The sequence below is a fragment of the Bigelowiella natans genome (genome assembly GCF_000002455.1).
Source record: "Bigelowiella natans nucleomorph chromosome 1, complete sequence".
NCBI lineage: Eukaryota > Cercozoa > Chlorarachniophyceae > Bigelowiella > Bigelowiella natans.
In genome coordinates this window covers 41,719-59,019 of record NC_010004.1, presented here as the reverse complement: position 1 = coordinate 59,019, position 17,301 = coordinate 41,719, and the positions used below count along the sequence as shown (strand labels likewise).

At 22.6% G+C, this 17,301-nt stretch overlaps 15 protein-coding genes and 1 non-coding gene; 7 read left to right on the top strand and 9 right to left on the bottom strand.

Annotated features, from left to right (window-relative positions):
• The first annotated feature begins 1 nt into the window (after window position 1).
• BNATCHR1t73 lies at window positions 2-75 on the top strand. The gene has a single exon. It is a non-coding gene; the product is annotated as a tRNA-Val (tRNA).
• Window positions 76-162: 87 nt separating this feature from the next.
• On the bottom strand, window positions 163-790 carry rps7 (ribosomal protein S7; the record flags this gene model as incomplete). The annotated part of the gene is given in 5 exon segments (XM_001712744.1): window positions 163-273; window positions 293-385; window positions 405-575; window positions 595-717; window positions 737-790. 5 exon segments carry the CDS (start codon window positions 788-790, stop codon window positions 163-165), a joined length of 552 nt encoding a protein of 183 aa, XP_001712796.1.
• Window positions 791-951: 161 nt separating this feature from the next.
• Window positions 952-2,362, bottom strand: sf3a3 (mRNA splicing factor 3a subunit 3; the record flags this gene model as incomplete). The annotated part of the gene is given in 9 exon segments (XM_001712743.1): window positions 952-1,102; window positions 1,122-1,494; window positions 1,514-1,637; window positions 1,657-1,750; window positions 1,770-1,851; window positions 1,870-2,042; window positions 2,062-2,135; window positions 2,155-2,297; window positions 2,317-2,362. 9 exon segments carry the CDS (start codon window positions 2,360-2,362, stop codon window positions 952-954), a joined length of 1,260 nt encoding a protein of 419 aa, XP_001712795.1.
• A 162-nt stretch (window positions 2,363-2,524) lies between these two features.
• BNATCHR197 (hypothetical protein) lies at window positions 2,525-3,664 on the top strand. The annotated part of the gene is given in 3 exon segments (XM_001712742.1): window positions 2,525-2,967; window positions 2,987-3,431; window positions 3,452-3,664. The coding sequence occupies 3 exon segments, from the start codon at window positions 2,525-2,527 to the stop codon at window positions 3,662-3,664; spliced, it is 1,101 nt and encodes a 366-aa protein (XP_001712794.1).
• A 307-nt stretch (window positions 3,665-3,971) lies between these two features.
• BNATCHR196 (hypothetical protein) lies at window positions 3,972-4,817 on the bottom strand. The annotated part of the gene is given in 4 exon segments (XM_001712741.1): window positions 3,972-4,244; window positions 4,265-4,452; window positions 4,472-4,647; window positions 4,666-4,817. The coding sequence occupies 4 exon segments, from the start codon at window positions 4,815-4,817 to the stop codon at window positions 3,972-3,974; spliced, it is 789 nt and encodes a 262-aa protein (XP_001712793.1).
• A 108-nt stretch (window positions 4,818-4,925) lies between these two features.
• rpl32 (ribosomal protein L32) lies at window positions 4,926-5,284 on the bottom strand (the record flags this gene model as incomplete). Its single annotated transcript, XM_001712740.1, is given in 3 exon segments — window positions 4,926-5,083; window positions 5,103-5,214; window positions 5,234-5,284. The coding sequence occupies 3 exon segments, from the start codon at window positions 5,282-5,284 to the stop codon at window positions 4,926-4,928; spliced, it is 321 nt and encodes a 106-aa protein (XP_001712792.1).
• A 46-nt stretch (window positions 5,285-5,330) lies between these two features.
• On the top strand, window positions 5,331-6,590 carry mce (the record flags this gene model as incomplete). The annotated part of the gene is given in 4 exon segments (XM_001712739.1): window positions 5,331-5,791; window positions 5,810-6,164; window positions 6,185-6,222; window positions 6,242-6,590. The coding sequence occupies 4 exon segments, from the start codon at window positions 5,331-5,333 to the stop codon at window positions 6,588-6,590; spliced, it is 1,203 nt and encodes a 400-aa protein (XP_001712791.1).
• Window positions 6,591-6,607: 17 nt separating this feature from the next.
• On the top strand, window positions 6,608-6,998 carry rps12 (ribosomal protein S12; the record flags this gene model as incomplete). Its single annotated transcript, XM_001712738.1, is given in 4 exon segments — window positions 6,608-6,706; window positions 6,726-6,863; window positions 6,884-6,952; window positions 6,972-6,998. 4 exon segments carry the CDS (start codon window positions 6,608-6,610, stop codon window positions 6,996-6,998), a joined length of 333 nt encoding a protein of 110 aa, XP_001712790.1.
• Window positions 6,999-7,129: 131 nt separating this feature from the next.
• On the top strand, window positions 7,130-7,396 carry BNATCHR195 (hypothetical protein). Its single annotated transcript, XM_001712737.1, has 1 exon — window positions 7,130-7,396. The coding sequence occupies one exon, from the start codon at window positions 7,130-7,132 to the stop codon at window positions 7,394-7,396; it is 267 nt and encodes an 88-aa protein (XP_001712789.1).
• Window positions 7,397-7,519: 123 nt separating this feature from the next.
• BNATCHR194 (hypothetical protein) lies at window positions 7,520-9,800 on the bottom strand. The annotated part of the gene is given in 9 exon segments (XM_001712736.1): window positions 7,520-7,702; window positions 7,722-7,901; window positions 7,921-8,103; window positions 8,120-8,288; window positions 8,308-8,588; window positions 8,608-8,766; window positions 8,786-9,001; window positions 9,023-9,250; window positions 9,270-9,800. The coding sequence occupies 9 exon segments, from the start codon at window positions 9,798-9,800 to the stop codon at window positions 7,520-7,522; spliced, it is 2,130 nt and encodes a 709-aa protein (XP_001712788.1).
• A 21-nt stretch (window positions 9,801-9,821) lies between these two features.
• rps15 (ribosomal protein S15) lies at window positions 9,822-10,339 on the bottom strand (the record flags this gene model as incomplete). XM_001712735.1 has 1 exon in its annotated part: window positions 9,947-10,339. One exon carries the CDS (start codon window positions 10,337-10,339, stop codon window positions 9,947-9,949), a length of 393 nt encoding a protein of 130 aa, XP_001712787.1.
• Window positions 10,340-10,456: 117 nt separating this feature from the next.
• Window positions 10,457-11,012, top strand: rpl18A (ribosomal protein L18A; the record flags this gene model as incomplete). The annotated part of the gene is given in 3 exon segments (XM_001712734.1): window positions 10,457-10,620; window positions 10,640-10,823; window positions 10,842-11,012. 3 exon segments carry the CDS (start codon window positions 10,457-10,459, stop codon window positions 11,010-11,012), a joined length of 519 nt encoding a protein of 172 aa, XP_001712786.1.
• A 443-nt stretch (window positions 11,013-11,455) lies between these two features.
• BNATCHR193 (hypothetical protein) lies at window positions 11,456-11,771 on the bottom strand. The annotated part of the gene is given in 2 exon segments (XM_001712733.1): window positions 11,456-11,597; window positions 11,617-11,771. The coding sequence occupies 2 exon segments, from the start codon at window positions 11,769-11,771 to the stop codon at window positions 11,456-11,458; spliced, it is 297 nt and encodes a 98-aa protein (XP_001712785.1).
• A 317-nt stretch (window positions 11,772-12,088) lies between these two features.
• On the bottom strand, window positions 12,089-14,040 carry BNATCHR192 (hypothetical protein). The annotated part of the gene is given in 11 exon segments (XM_001712732.1): window positions 12,089-12,382; window positions 12,402-12,591; window positions 12,611-12,713; window positions 12,733-12,979; window positions 12,999-13,096; window positions 13,116-13,256; window positions 13,276-13,420; window positions 13,440-13,557; window positions 13,578-13,711; window positions 13,731-13,853; window positions 13,873-14,040. The coding sequence occupies 11 exon segments, from the start codon at window positions 14,038-14,040 to the stop codon at window positions 12,089-12,091; spliced, it is 1,761 nt and encodes a 586-aa protein (XP_001712784.1).
• A 47-nt stretch (window positions 14,041-14,087) lies between these two features.
• BNATCHR191 (mRNA splicing factor U5 snRNP) lies at window positions 14,088-16,948 on the top strand. The annotated part of the gene is given in 9 exon segments (XM_001712731.1): window positions 14,088-14,120; window positions 14,140-14,820; window positions 14,841-15,131; window positions 15,152-15,568; window positions 15,589-15,743; window positions 15,763-16,182; window positions 16,202-16,334; window positions 16,354-16,725; window positions 16,745-16,948. 9 exon segments carry the CDS (start codon window positions 14,088-14,090, stop codon window positions 16,946-16,948), a joined length of 2,706 nt encoding a protein of 901 aa, XP_001712783.1.
• A 127-nt stretch (window positions 16,949-17,075) lies between these two features.
• rbp10 (RNA polymerase II subunit RPB10) lies at window positions 17,076-17,292 on the bottom strand (the record flags this gene model as incomplete). The annotated part of the gene is given in 2 exon segments (XM_001712730.1): window positions 17,076-17,178; window positions 17,198-17,292. 2 exon segments carry the CDS (start codon window positions 17,290-17,292, stop codon window positions 17,076-17,078), a joined length of 198 nt encoding a protein of 65 aa, XP_001712782.1.
• Between the last annotated feature and the right edge of the window lie 9 nt (window positions 17,293-17,301).

The following is a 17,301-nucleotide window of genomic DNA, read 5'->3' as shown; positions in this document are numbered from 1 at the left end:
TGTTCGTGTAGTGTAGTTGGTTATCACGTTAGTCTTACAAACTAAAAGTCTCCAGTTCAAATCTGGGCACGAACATTTCTTATTTGATCTAATATATCATGGCCTAGTGTATAAAAAATATTATTATTTACTAGAATTATTTATGAACTTAAGATTTTAATTTTAAGATGTTAAAACTATATGAATTTTTTTGTGTATTAAAGAATGTAATGAACGAGTAACTAAATTGATTTTTGAATTATTAAAATTTTTATATTTATCTTCTAGATAAATCTTTTTATAAAAAAATTACCTGAATAAAGACATCTTCATTTGAGAAAAAAAAAATACGCTTTCCAACTATATTACCTGGAAAAAGCATATCCCTTATTATATCGTCAGCAACCTTTCTAAGAATCTTTTACATTAGTAAAGGACCACGAATAAGATCCAGTTTTAGAAATCTTTTGATATTTGAGAGGTTTTATCGTGCGAATTGAAAGCACGGATAGATAAGTATTAGGAATATAAGACTCGAATTCTTTAATAAAGAAATATTGTATTCTTCTAAATTTTTTCAAGCTTTTTAAAGGAATCTAATAAAATATTTATTACAAATATTACGATCATTTTTTTCTCTAGATCTTCTTTTATGTAATATTCTTTCATAAATTTTATTTTAAATATATCTTCTTTATTAACAGTTAAATTATATTTATTTTTGATAATTTCAAAAATCTTTTAAAGATTTTTTAACTTTAAGAAGTATTTTTGCATATTTAGCGTGAGTACTTTTTGTTATGTCGCCCATTATATTTAAATACTTTTAATTTTTTTGCTATACATTTTGAGAGAATGGTTGAGTTTATAAAGGAAGCGTATGTATGTTATTGAGAATACTTTCTCTATGGCTTTAAAAATTAATTTTTCACAATAAGTGGATAACATTTTCTTTTATAAACTACATTTTTATTAAATCTTAAATCTATTTTTAATTAAATATTCATTTAATTCAAGAACTTTTTTAATCGATGAAATTTCAGTGAACTTTTGATAGTCTTTAATTCCAAGAATTTGTAAATTATTAATATGCCTTTTTTCAGTAAAATGCTTCTCATAAGCCCTATAAATTGAATTTTTACCGTCTTCCGTAAAATTTTTTAAAACCACAAATTTCACAATAAAAAATTTCATTCAATCCATGTTGCTTGAAAAGCCAGAATGGTATTGGCTTATTATCCCACCCTAAAGGAAGTCTTAGTGGGTTACTAATACTAGTTTTTTCTTCATTAAGACTTTTTTTTTGCCTGTTTAAAGAAACGAAAGACTCAACTATTTCAGAAGAATTCTTTTCGAAAAATACTTTCTTTTGTTTTTCATATAATGATACTAAGTCAGTTTTATTCTTTTTCAAAGTTTTACATATCTTGGTTATTTTCGACATTGATAATAAATGCATTGAAAAAAAAGAAAATATTATAATTTCATGCTTTATAACAAAACTTATTTTTTCGACTATTACTTTTTTAATTACCCTTAAGAACTCTATCAATCGATTTTTTTACATAACATAGTTTTTTATTAGTTTTTGTAACTTTATTTAGATTGTAAATATAATTTTGATATTTATTCGTCATAATTTCAAACAATTTTCTACTCTTATTATGATATATCAACTTTTTTATACAATATCATAGAGTTAAAAACAGGAGAAAAAAAATAACAATAAAACTCGATTGTTGTTAAAAAATCATTGACTACGGTTGCAAATCTTATCATTAATATTTTACTTTTTTCCATAACTAAGACTTATTAAGTTAATTCTCGATAAAAAAATGACAGGATTCTTTAAAAAAGAGGTAAAGCTAGTGCCTATCATATCCATATTACACTGCATTAGATTTACAAATAAACTATTTAAGTCATTATTGTTCTCCAGATTATTTAATAAATCAAATTCTTCAAATTCAGTTTCATAGTAGAAAAACTTTTTCTTCACTGAAAGTTTGTTATTCAAGTTTACTCTTATTTTAGGATCTTTATGCAAAAAATAATCAAATTTTCTAATTTCTAAAATTCAACTTTTGTAAATTAATATTTTTAAATAAATTTTTTTCATTTTTTAGAAAAATTTTTCTTTTTGACAATAATCTTATCTTTTAACAAATAATAAACAATTAATAGACAAATATCTGATAATTTTGAAAGAACTAATTTTAGTTTGAACTTGTGCTTTGCATAACTACTAATATTATTAAATTTTTTGAAAAATAGTAAAGAAAGAACCTTTGATAAATATTGATATTCAACTAAAAACTCTTTTTTTAAAAATAATACTTCTTGATATTTCTATATACGAATCCAGCATTATACTAATTTTCATCTTAAACAAACATTATGATTAAAACATTTATTCGAAAGTTAAGAATCAAATAGAATAAACATAGTTATAAGTAAAATGATAGAATAAGACTACAAAGTATACTAAACGGAATATTAACTATCTATTTTAACCGTGATTTTTGTTTTGAAATTTTTTTGCTATATGAATAGTAATTTAAAAATACAAAATAACACAGTAAAAAACGAAAATAAAACAATTTCAAAAATAAGTTCAAAACTTAATAAAAATTCAATATATTTAAATTTTAAAAACTTTAATTCTTCAAATTTGCTAGGATATAAATCTTTTTACATTAATATGAAAATTTTTTGTGAATTTGAAAATTTTTATTTAAAATATTTTAATGATCCCACACCCATGGATAACTATTTTCCAAATAATTTAAATATTCAAATCAGTTCAACCAGAATAAATGAGCTACTTGATACTATAAATGAAGTTCATAAGACCATATCAATAAATTATTGGAAAAATGCACCAAATTCGTATGTTTTTCATAAATTAAATCCTGAAATATCGCATGCTATTTCAAAATCTTTATGTTCTTTTGTATATTATTGTTTCTTAAGATATAATCCTGATAAGTTCGTACTATTGTAATAGAAAGTGGAAGATAAATTATTGGATACACTCTTCTATACGTATTATGCAACATAACATTGTGAAAATAATCCCTTTCGAAGTCTTATTAGATCTACTAAAAAACATATATTTAAAATCCAAACATAAAGGTATTTTTAAAATATGGCTTATTTCTTTAATAAGGGAAATAAAAAATAAAATTTCAAACGAAAAAAAATTTCAATACTACTTTAGTGGGGCAAGACTTCTTTTATATGGCCTAATTTGTGAATCAAATTTTAACGTTTTATTAAAAAATTTAAAAATACCTTCAAAAAATGATTTATTTAATAAAAAATTAATTTGGCAATATATTCAAAAAATACTATACCCAAATAGTTATGAAATTAATTCAAATAAAAATCAATTCATAAAATATTCAATTAAACCAATTAAATCCAAACTATACCATCTAAGTGTCAGAAAAGTAATAAGCATAATAAATAGGCTCCTAATGGTGCAGGAACAGAAACATATAAAAAATTTGAGAAAACTATTTATTTTAGCTCTTTAAAATATAAACTTAGTACAAAAATATATTTCTCTCCAAAATCTCTTAAAAAAAAGTATTTATATTTTTATCAGAAAGCACGTGAAATTGGATTATTCTTTCGAATGATTGAATTACAAGGTAATCTTTCTATTGTTACTGCTTTATAGTATTAATTAAAACATGAATCTACTTTGTAACTAAATTGTAGTGATATCTATAGAACATTGAGCTTATTTGAAACCATAATAAAAAATTTGTATTTGGATGAAGGTATTAACACAAAATATCTCTAATGCAGTTAAATTTAATTTAGATTAATGCATACGAATATTATATAACACATAAGAACAAAATTTCATTGAATAAAAACAAAATTTTCTATTTTCCAATATTTGCATTAAATTTCAATGATTGTTGATAAATCTTCAATAATTATACTTAACACCATAATAAATAAATTAAATAAATTCATGTCTAAAAGCTATTTTTTTTAGAAAAAAGAGACACAATTCTTGGCCTAAAAATCTTTTTTATTGAATTAAAATCTATTTTTCGAACATTCTTTTTCAAAATTATTACTTTAGAATAATAATCAATCCTTAAGAAGATTATTATTTTTGATCTAAAAAATTTCAGTAATTTAAAATTTGAATATTCTTGTACTGAATTCAGATGATAGTATTTATTTAATATATTCTCCATTATTAAAGCAGTTTTTTTCTCTAATACTCTGTAAGGAATTTTTCCCTTTAAACTAAATATCAAACTTTTCTTAAATAATGTAATAAGCGATTTAGTGTCTTAAATAACTCAATAAGCTTTGTAAAATTTCTGAGACCTAATACTTGAATTGTCGTTGGAAAAAGCATTAGTACAATCTTTTTATACCAGTATTTTATTTCATATAATATACCAATAGAAAAACGAAGATCGTAAGATAATTGTGACATAAATTCTAATTTAAATAACATTACTAATTAGCTTCTTCTTTTTGAATATAAAAGAATGCTTATGGATACTCGTTGAAGTACATTGAAATTTATTCTTTAAAATTCCGTAAGTTAAGTTAAAAATAGCAATATGCCATTGTTTGAAAAAAGAAAAAATTGACAAGTATTTCTTTTTAACGCTATAAATTATTTTTAATAGCCTTTTAATAATAAATTACCTATAAAGTTTGAATTTCTTTACTCTCAAAAGTAGGTAACGGTTTTTTCTAACACTGTTTAATAATTTACTAATAGCTTGACAAACATTAGCTACACTATTATAATTTGTGTAGTAAGAATTTTTACAAATTTGATTTAAACTAAGCTTCATATTAATTATTTAGATACTAGAATGAAAAATTAAATTAATCTTCAGAATAATTTAAAAATTATTACAAAGTAACTTGATAAATTAATTTAATATTTTCAAATTAAACTATTATTTTTGATAAACTTGATTAGAAAAATATCTTATTAGTTTTTTGTTTTTTAAAGAAATATTTTTTGACAAACAGTAAGAATAACTCCTCTTCAATATGATTGAAGATTTTATATCATTTAAATTAAAAACATGAATTGTTTTCAATCCTGTAGCATCTATTTAGTAAGTTAGTACTTAAAGACTTTATTCTTTTAGATGATCCGTATCCTATTTTTGGAGTTTTAGGCGCACCTTTGGTTCTTTTTCTAATTTTAGAATCTATTCCTATCGGTTTTCTCCATTTTTTCTGATTATTTTTAAAGTACCTTTATTCTGATTAAGCTTTTAGAATTGTGTTTTAAAAATGATTTACCCATTTACTAATTATATAAGTAGTTTAACAAAACAATTAATCTATAATAAATGACTGTCATACGCAACAAAAGTATAAATATTAAAGCGCGTAATAGACATATAAAATACAAAAATAGTACAAGAGGACTAAATTTCATAGAAAAAATATTAAAAAAACAAAAAATTCCTAATAGAATACGAAAAAACTTTTTCAAATTATTAATACCAAAAGCTTCTAGTGCAAATGACGATGCTTTTTTTATCGCTAATAAAAAGTATACTAATAATTTGCCAAACAACATTTATCTTCACAAAAAAAATATCAAAAAGTTTAGAGAAATTATTCAAAATAAGAAATCAATAGCAAAAAATATTGTTTTAAATAGAATTTTTTTATTAAAGAATAATGAAAATCTTTTAAATATTAATAATATCTATGTACGAAGAACTTTTGGTAAATATAAATTCTTATTGAATAAAAAAGAAAAAACTACTAATAAAAAAAAATTTTTCTTCAAAAATATAAAAGAGTACTAGTTTTAAAATAGATTTTATGTAAATAACCTATCATTTAGTAAAATAGCAGATAAGAACTTCCTAAAAATTTCCAAGAAAAATAAAATTATAGATATAAAAGATATTTTTAGTGCTTTTAACAAAGTCACATTATTGTTTAATAACTCATCATTGCTTTCTAAAATTAGTCATCTTTATATAAAGTTTTTAAAAGATATAATAATAAAAACTAACATGATAATTAGTCAATTGATCAGTCAAAAATTATATTTAAATCCTTACTCTTTTTTAGAGCATAGAATTTTTTATAATACTAATGTCACTTTTCTAAATTACAAATTTAAAATAAAAAAACATTTCAGTTATTCTACACACAAGAAAAATAAAGTTTAATTTTAAATCATCAGATTGGCCTAAAAGACATTAACTATAAAGATTATTTCGAGTATAATTATTTTACAAAGATTTTTTAAATATTGGTTAGTTAATAATTCTATTATCTCACATTCTTTCATTCTATTAAAGAAAAAGATTCTTTCTCACCGAATTGCTTTTTTAATTATACATTTTTTTACTCATTCTTTCTTTCTATTTGAAAATGATTGGCTTTTAAATTATAACTTTTTCATTAAGCTATTTTCAAGAAGTATGACTAAAATGTTTAAATATAGAATATATTTTGTGAGATTATACTTTAAAATATACCAATTTAAGTACTTTGAAAGCTATCAAGTTAACTTTATATCAGAAAAAATCTTAAAAATGATTAATGTACTTTTTAATTTAATAGAAGGATACATTGCTAGCTTATGACAGATTTGAAGAAACTAATGATAATAGAAAAATTCTTAAAAATTTTAATAAAAGAGGCTACGAAAAAAAACTTAATAGTAAAAGGCATTAAAGAAACTATAAAATTTATAATAAGAGTATTTTATTAATTCATAGGGATATGGGTATGCGTGTATTTTAGCCAAAAATTGTAATAAGAAGCAATATAAAATTGCAATAAAAACACTTTGTTGGATTTATAAAGTTAAAATCTTTATAATTAATGATAAGAAAAAACTTGGAAGACTCTGTAAAGTGATAGTTTATATTAAAAGATTTTAAAACGGAAAAAATCAACCAAACACAGTTTCAAAATTATACCTTGCTCCGTTTGCTTGATACTAGTAACCTAATTTTAAATAGAGAACAAAACCAATCCAATTGGCTTAACTTCATAATAACAATAATAAAAAATAACAAAATAGAAAAACTAGATACAATAAATAACTTTTTAACTTGCCATCTAGACCTAGCTAGATATTTAATTCGGATAGATTAAATAAACTAATAATTGATTAATAATGTTCTTAGACAAAACAAGATCTAGAAGAAAAGGTAAGAAAAACTTTTTAAATTTGAAATTTTTTAAATTCAAATTATATTTTTTTTTGTCATCACTTTTAATTTTTTCCATTATTTTTTGTAAGTTTAATATCTATGAAAAAGTTCGAAACTTTTTTAGTCCTGAATTAATATATTTCTATATATTAATAATAATCGGTTGTACTAGAATTTATTTTTTGTCCTATCTAATTTATTTAAAAAATGGATCAATCAACAAGTGTTAAACTTGGAAAGATTAATAAAAATAATTCCAAGATCTTATTAATATTGCTATCCTAAGTTTAAATAACCATACTATGGTTTAACTTTATAAAAACTTTTCTTAAAATTAATATATATATATATAATTAGCATTCAGATAAATAGTTTAAATAATATAAAGATAAATAGTTTAAAGAAATTTTATGACGTATATTAGTGGTTCTTTCTAAAAAGCTCGAGGTACAATCCACATGTTGGTACTCATATGATTTAAAATCTCTAAATTTTGAATTAATAGAATTTAAACAAAGTCTTAGGTACTTTATTTCCTTATTAATGTTTTTTTACCCAATGGCCAAAAAAAGAGATAATTCTAGATAAATATTTTGTATGCGTACAAATAATTTTGTAATTATTGGAATGGTTTGTTATTTTATTATGTATCATGTCATTTTTTACTCTTCTAAATTTTTTTCTATGAATCGTAATATTATAAAAAAGAAAATTTTCACTATGTAATTTTAACGCCTATTATATCAAAGTAAACTTCTATGACATGACATGCTAACACTCTCTTTCTAAAGCATCCTTGACTAATAGCAATTGAGAGATCAATAATATTATTAAGAGATTTTAAAGATAAATATCCTAGTTTTGTTACGTAGTTTAAATTATATTTTCCCAAAAGTAGTCTTTCTTTTTTAAATGAGGTAATTAGTTCAATTTTAGCCTATAAAAAACAATACTACCTTTCTAGAAAAGGTGGGTTTATGGTTAGATGCTAAATGAAGAAAGTTCTGAATAGCAATAAAATTGAATTTATTAGAATGATTAGAGAAGGTTTCATCGTTATACGTTTTATAGATAGTTCTGAGATCACGGAATTTTTGACTTAAGGATAGAACAAAAGTGAATCTAAATTTTTCTTTCATACTTTAGAAAAAAATAAAATAACAAAGTATTATTATTCTTGTCCATATTGAAAATATGTGACGTTGTGATATTATGTTTAGTTGTTACAATAAGACCTTTAGACCAACTAATATAGTTATTGGTTAGGTATTCTTCTAATAAGACGGGATATTCAAAAATTTCAACTATTTTAGATACATTTATAATAGAATACAAATTAAATCTGCTAACTAATATTATTGAATTGAAATTAGATATATTGTTAACCCTCATGAATTTAAATTTATGGATCAATAAATCATTCTAACATAATAAATTAAACATTTTTAAGCATACAAACTTTATCAAACGAATTTCTTAAATTCCAATCAATAAAATGAGAATTTTTTATTGAATGAGAGATACCTTTGAGAATTTGTGCTTTTTGTATGGTATTCTGGCCAGTTATCAAAAGTAAAAATTTATTAATAGTGGATTTATTCTATTAATTCGTTTTTTACATTCTGAAAAGTTCGAGTAAAACCCATTATTAAATTTAACAATATTATTTTTCTAACAGTATAAGAGACTTCTCTTAAAAAAGATCTGCTATTAAAAATATAATAAATAAAATTTATTCTAAAATTTGAATTATTATTAAAAAATAAAAAGCATTTTCTTGATTTTTGGAGAAATTGTTTTAGGGTAGTGTGAAATTCATCAACAACCATTAAATTCTACTTATTAATGAATAATACCTGAGTGTTGCATATCTTGAAATAAAAGGAAATTTTCTTTAAATTATTGTTTCTAAATTCCATTTCATTTGTAACTTTATTTAAATCTATCTTATTTTTATTACTTTTTACACAATCCAATCTAGGTAAAATATTTCCAATAAAGGTATAAGTCTGATTCATATTTATTATTAGAAATTGTTTTGATAGAAATATACATTTAATATAAGAAAAAAGTAATGGATCGTTCTATTTATATAATTTTTACCACCGATTCGTTGACAAATATTTTTCCAAAAAAGATATCATTTATGTCCTCCTTTTTTATAAATATATCAAATTTATTTCTGTTATTAGCATCAAACTTTTTTTTGCATCTATTATTCTGACAGGTATAACTGATTCTATTATAACTTAAATCGGTTTCATACAAAAACTCATTTTTACATGCCAGACAACACATATTCAATTTTTTACAATAAATAAAAAGATCCGATTTGTTTATCAATACTCCAGTGAATGATATTAACTTATTAAAATTCATAAGATTTACTGATGAAATTTTTTCAATCGAAAACATATTAAAAAATCCAATTGTAGTACTTTTAAGTCGATGATAGAGTTTTTCCGTATCTCCAGGTAATAAATAAATAATAAATTGCATTATTGATTTCTTAATACGTGATTGAATGTATGAATAATTCTCAATTATATCATGATATAACCTATCATCAAAAATGTAAAGAATTTTTAAATTTATCGGAAGAACATCAATTAATCCAACATATAATAAGTACATGTTTCTTTGAAAATCAGTTATCTAAATTAATTATTTTACTCTTGGTTTAAACGAAGATAAAAAATACAAGAAATAAAGAAATCTATACATTCGTACTTCGTTAAAGTACATTAATATTTAACACTACACTGCCTTTTATACAACTTTTAATAAAAAAAACCTAGAATTTTACCACCTGTGTTTTTGTTGACAGCATGCGTATGGTCCATAATTCCTTTCGAGGTAGACAATAATACTTTACCAAATAATCTTGAAGGAAGAATTTTATCAACAAATAGATTTAAATTATGTTTTCGTAAGTTAAAACGAGGAGAAATAGCTCCACATTTATTTATTCTTCCATTTAAATTGATCACTATTTTACCTGCTCTATGATCATCTATAAATTGAAAACTGTTAATATAGTTATATTTAAGCATAATTGAAAGTACTTTTATTATAAGTTTAGAAACAGGTCTTATCAATACTTGTTTTTTACCTGCACGTTCAGCTACCATTATGCTTTTAAAAGCATCAGATAAGGAACTCACTCGAACCATTTATGATAATATAATAGTTTTTGTCACAAAATGGGATCGATTAGTTTTGAACTAATGACCTTTAGATCTTCAGTCTAACGCTCTACCAGCTGAGCTACAACCCCAATTAAATTACTTATGTGCGCTACATTAATAAACTCTCATTATTTTATGAAAACTATCAAATCAAGAATTAATAAACTATTGTTGCACTCGGTAATGATAAAAGTTAAAAATCAAGATAATATTTTTCGAATTAATGTCTTAGGATATTCAGGAGTAGATATTTCTAGTAAAATAAAGTAATATTCTTATTTTTAGGAATATTGTAAAAATATTCTTTAAACAAAAAGATTTTAAAATAATGTCATCACAAGTAATATCCTCATTAGTCCATACATCACCTAAGGTAATAGGTGTGTGGTTAATTTATCGGAATAAGTACTTTTACAACTCATCCTATATCGAGTTAAATTGTACTAGTTTAAATGAATGTTATGATCAAGTAAAAGAAATTGTTTAGGCTTTAAATTTGTTTAGTTCCAGATACAAAATTAATAAAAAACATATAATAATTATAAAGACCAAAATACTTTCAACCGATGAAATTAAAAAAATGTCAATACTTCAATATAAATCAATGTCCTTAAAATTACCACTTTTCAGAAATATGCTCAATAACAGATCCATTTAATAAAAAAATAAGTAATAATTACTAAAATTAATTAAATACAGCTTGATCGTAGTATAAAGTGGTCTGACATCAGCATTCTTTCACTACTGTAAGAATTATCCATTTTTTTTTCTATGTCAAAATGCTTCTTATTCAAGAATAATTTCTTATTAATTACACGATTTTCTGTTTGTTTTTTAATTAGTACGCAAGATACCTTATTCAAATTTGTTAAAAATATACCAGTTTTACAAAATATGATTTACTCGGAATGCCCTACTATAATTAAAAATACTTTTTTTGTTGAAGGAGATAGTACGATATTAACTTTGTCATTGTTTTTTAAATATTTCATCAAAAAGTTATTTTGATAATTATTAATTACTGGTATTCTCTGTTTTAATAATTGTCTTGTTTTTCTTCTTTTTCCTTTACTGTTGCCCATGTAGTTATATTTTATATACTTACTTTCTTTGATAGTAACTAGGTAGCACTGTATCTGTATAAGATCTAATAGTCAAGTTAAATGTCTTCTTATAAAATTTATTAAAATTTTCCACCAATAGATAAAAGAGGTAACGGATTCTTACCGATTTCAATAAAAGTCTATTGATTATTATAATACTTTTTGGTAGCTCTATGTTTCATTATTGAAAAAAGAATGATTTTTATCTCATAAAAATAATACTTTTTTGAGAAAAACAAAAGAAAAAACATAATTATTCTAAGTATTTTATTTTTATTTAGTTTAGATAAAATATAATCAATAATTTTTTGCATATTTTTAGAATTTTCAATAACAAAATTGATTATTTTTAATAACTGCCAAAAAGTATTATTTTTAATTCTAAATTCAAACCTTTTTACCTGATTTCTATAAGTTTTATTAATGATCGTATGAGAATATTATGATTAGTCGAAGTATTCACATCATTTATTTTTTTGACAAAATATTTTCCCTTTTCCAATTCTAATCTTTTTTATTGTGAAATTTGATCTACGTATCAACACCACTGTAAAAAGTCTTGAGATTCGATAACTAGGAATTTGATAAACTATATAACTTTAATATACTTTATTTTTTGAAAGAGTGTAGATTATTTCAGTAGATTGTAAATAGTTATTAATATTTTCTTACCCTCGAATTGCATTATTGAAAATTTATCGTCAATCGAAAAACTAATGCGTTCAAGTGGAATTTCAGTTTTTATCGAAAATTTTCTCAAAGAATTTAATTTATAATCAAGAATATAATAATTCATGTTATCCAATAATAGTAATATTTTATTATTTTGATTAAAAAAATAAAACTCAGTACGTTGCTTATGATTAATAGCTATTTTTAAAGCTTTTTTTAAATTTGTTAAGTTATAAATGTATAAAATATTTGACTAAAGTAAAAAAGTTTACCTTTGCTAGAATTAAACAATAATTAAAATCATTCCTGAACTTTAAATTTACGAATGAAGGTAATTTTACTAATTTCGAAATAGAAAAGTCTATAAAATTAGCATCATAGAAATTTAAAACGAAACTAATTTTTTTTAAATCAACTAAAACTAAAAATTGATCAGATAAAAAAATTATAAAATTCAATGGTCTTTTGATATTTGTTTAACTTTAAATAATATTTATTATTGATTTTTCCAACATAAGAGTTGCATCTTAGCATTGAAGAAAAACCAGACAAGCTACTGATTAAAAATACTGTTTTTTTGATTTCTAATCTTACTATAAATACTTGAAAAAATACAAAACTTTAGCTTGTCCATAATAATTATATCAGAAAAAGTAGCTATTTGATTAGTATAACAAGAACATTTATAATCATTTAATGAAAGATTTATGGAAAAAGTCTTATGGTGAGAATTTATCTTCTTTACCATGTGTACGTAGTATTTAGCAAGTTTAAACTGTATTTTGTCATATAAATTCGATGAATTTAAGTTTTGTATATTAATAATGAATAAATCACTTTTTTGTTTTTTCTAAATTTTGCCATCTTACTTTGAATTTATAAATTTTTATTAAGGAGGAAGATGATCGAACAAAAAATACTGAATTAAAGAAATAATATTTACAGTACTTGTTAAAATAATTTAAGCCTAGTTTTATCAATAATACTCGTTTTGTCTTGAAATTTTTTGTTGAGTAATTTTTTTTCATTCACACAAGTACGAATTATATTAAATTTGTTATCTACGAAAAGAACTTTTGTATTATAGTTTTGATTAAAACTTTGACTGGCCATGTAATAAATCATATCTTTAATTTTTTAGTTTACGTTTAAAATTTTTACCAATATTCAGCCTTTTCATGACTTTTTTATGTGTCATATTATAGATATAAAGCTTGTTTGGTAAAACTAAAAAATTGATAAAATAATCATTTGGTGACCAAAGTACTTCAAAAATAGTCTCTCTAAAATGCTATAAAAGATTCCATAACCTTAATAATAGATAATATAGAAAATGTTCTCATATCTAATATCAAAAATATTTTATTTAGCGTTGAAACATAAATATATTTTTCTAGTTTCGAAAAACCAGCCTTGGCAATAGGATATCTATTAAAATAAAATTGAACTTTAAATTAAACTTAATAATGTTTTTCTTACAGGAATAAATATAAATTAAACACAATGAAGAAGCATTATTTTTTAATAAAAGCATATTTCCAAATTTGCTAAAATTAAAAAAACATTTATCTGATGTATTTTTCTATATTTTTATTGATTACTTTAAATTTCATTAGAATTTTGCTTGTCTTAATATTAACGATAAAAATATAACCTTTATTTGTCTTAATTCCTAGTATCGATGACGTTGATGATGTAATATATTCTTCTATAATCGAAAATTTCTATTAGATAAATTATTACGAGTATAAAAGTCAACTTAATCTTAAAATCTTCCAAGGAAGAGATTATTAATTTATTTAGTGATAATTTAAATAAAAATTTGTCCTTTATCATGAGTTTTTTTAAGTCATAGTTAGATATTACAATTTTTTTATTTAACTTTTGGTTCTCTTGAATAGTCCTATTCATTGACTATTTCATAATCAATAATGATTGTATGTATTTTAAATTATCAAATGAAAGAATATACTAATACAGGTACTTTAAATGTAACACTCTTTAAAATAGCATGTGTCTGAGCAAAAGTTCCATAATATATATGAAAAAAAATTTAGAAACTTTTCTTTTCAAGAAGAAGATTCAAACATAACAAGAGAGAATAGAAAAAAAAAATCAGAACTATACAGAAAATTTTTATTCAGCTTATTTAGCTCAATAGATGAGTTTTTTATCTACAAAATGATCGATAACGAAAGACAAATTAGAACTATCAGCGTCGCAGGGAGTATTAATAGTGGTAAAAGCTCTTTCCTTACTTCCATAATTAGTTTCAATTCACCATATTTAAAAGATTCTATTTACAAACATATGCGAACTGATGAAGACATTATGAAAACTACGATTATTATGACACCCCTTCTAAAAAGTATTAGAAAAAATAATAAATATAATACATACTATTTTTTAGATACACCAGGACACTCTAATCTTTTTCAAGATTTTAATTTAGCTTTATGTATTTCTGATGGAGTCATCATTACTATTGATTCTATTGAAGGAGTTACTTTACAGACTAAGAAAATTATAAATTCCTGTCTATATACTAAAAAAAAAATATTTATTCTAATAACAAAAATAGATAGACTTATATCAGAACTAAGATTACCTCCTTCAACATTTTACGATAAAATTCAATCAATAATTTTCGACGTGAACTTAATAATAAAAAATTCAAATAAAAAACAAGATGTATCACTTTTTTTATATAGTATTTTAGTTTTAGTAAAAGCAATATAGGTATTTTATCTGCAGAAATTGGATTATTCCTTACATCCGAAATCCTAAATAAACTTTATCATTCTATATATCCAACAATATTCAAACTATTTTTCCCAAAAGAATGGATTTGGCATACTGAAAATTTTATAGTTGGTAAAAATATTTTGAAATCTAACCCTAAAGAGCCTGGATCACACAATCCTATTATCTTCTTCGCGATCATTCCCATTTACAAATTATATTCATTTTGTTTATCAGAAAATCCTCTAAAAATAATGCAAGTTTTTCATTAAATCATAAGTTTATACATAAAACTAATTTTAGCAATACATTGCTTAATCTAAATTTTCCTCTCAAAAACCTTATGAAATTCGTATTTAAATCAGTTTTCGATTATCCTCAGAGCACTTATGAGAAATTCTCAGAGTATTTTGAATCTTCTAAGCATTTAAATCAGCTTTTTACTAACAGTATGAGTAAACAAAGCTCGAAAAAATCCTCTATTTTCTCACATACAGCTAAAAACCATTTTTATGATAAATACATGGAGAAAAAGGTTTTCTTAGGAATCAAATTTTTTCCAAACAGTTATGGAAAAAAATTTTTATTATTTGGAAGGATATTAAATGGAAAAATTGTAAATAACGATTCTCTTTATGCAAAAAACTTCAATAACATCGTTCATAATTTTAAAATAAATCACTTTTTTCTTATCAACGTAAAAAAACTTAAAAGCAGTGTTTTCAATTAAAGAGAATTAAATCTATTAAAAAAGGAAACTGTTTGGTGATAGAAGAAAACAATAACTTAAATGAAATTCCCATTTTGATAACAGAAGAAAGTAAAGTATATGAATCTAATCCTTTTATTGATAAAAATTTATTAAAAAACACGTATTCATTAGAATATTAGATATCCACTTAAAATTACGATCGAACCAGCATATAGTATGGACTTAACTAAGTTACTTTCAGGAATACAAAAATATCTTAAAACCTCGAAAAATACAATAGCGTCAGTACAAGAATCTGGCACTGTACAAATATCAGGTATAGGCGAGTTTGCTTTAAATTTAATGATAAAAGAAATTTGTGATTTCTTTTCGTTACTAAAAGTAAAAGTATCAAACCCTTTTATATCTTTAAAAGAAACTATTGAATGTTCATCTAAATTTAAGTCTATATCAATTGCTCAAAAAAGTAGAATTTACATGGAAATTATGACAGAAAAAATAAATTTAATTAAAGAAAAAAATGAAATTACAAAAAAATATCTTTCATATCAAAATGATGAAATGAAACATTTTTATACTCAAGAATATATTATGGAAAAGTTGAAACCTTTTTAGTAGAGTCAAAATTAGTAATCTTAGTAATAATCTATGGTCTTACCAAGTTCATGATGGCTTTTTAAATATACTATCAGAGTATAAAACTTCATATAATGATAAACAGATACTTAAGATTAGATCAACTTTAATAAAAGTAATAAACAATAAAAAAGGCTTTTTTGATGGCTTGTAGAACTGGACCTATTTGTATGGAACCAGTAGTAAACATTAACTTCGCGATTCAAGAAATAAAAAGTATTGAAAAAATACAACAAATCTTCAAAAAAGAAATATCTAGTTGCATGAAAAAATTATGTCATTCTTCAATTTTAATTTCTACTCCAAGAATACTAGAGCCTTATTCAGAGATAGAGGTAGTCACACCATTTGAGAGTTCCAAAATGATATTCAACATTCTACTAAATAGACGCGCCATAATATTAAATGATATGCCAATTCAAGGAACTTTACATTACAGAATATTATTCCTTATTCCTACAATAAATACTATAGGCCTAGAAACAGATATTAGATATCATACACAGGTCTAAATCATAATGTTAGGGCCAGTCATTAATTATAGGTTTTTTTAAGGGATGGTATATTGTACCAGGATATCCCATATCCAACCAGAATAACATAAAAAAAAATAATATTGCACATAATTATATGAAAAAAATAAGAAGAAAAAAAGGAATGAGCGAGAAAATTAATTTTAGTAATTTGATTAATGAAAGTATAATTATGAAATTGTTATTTAATAAATAATAGTTTTATTAAAATTATAACATGACTAATTCATACTATATTGTACTACAAATATCATAATAAGCAGAAATAAGATCTAAAAAAAATATAGCTATTTTAGCTCCTTATCAGAAATATTAGAATTCAATTAAAGTAAGTTATAATTAAGCAACTTTTCAATAATATCCACATGCGATAATAACATTCTTCTACAACAATATCTATTCATTCTTAAAGCATCTAATGATTCACTAAAAAAATAATGTCTACCCTTCTGAAAAGCCTATTTTAATTAGCTCAAGATATTCTAACCAACTACCTGCAATTACTTTTCCACATGAAAAACATCTTATAGGTATCAACATATATTTCTC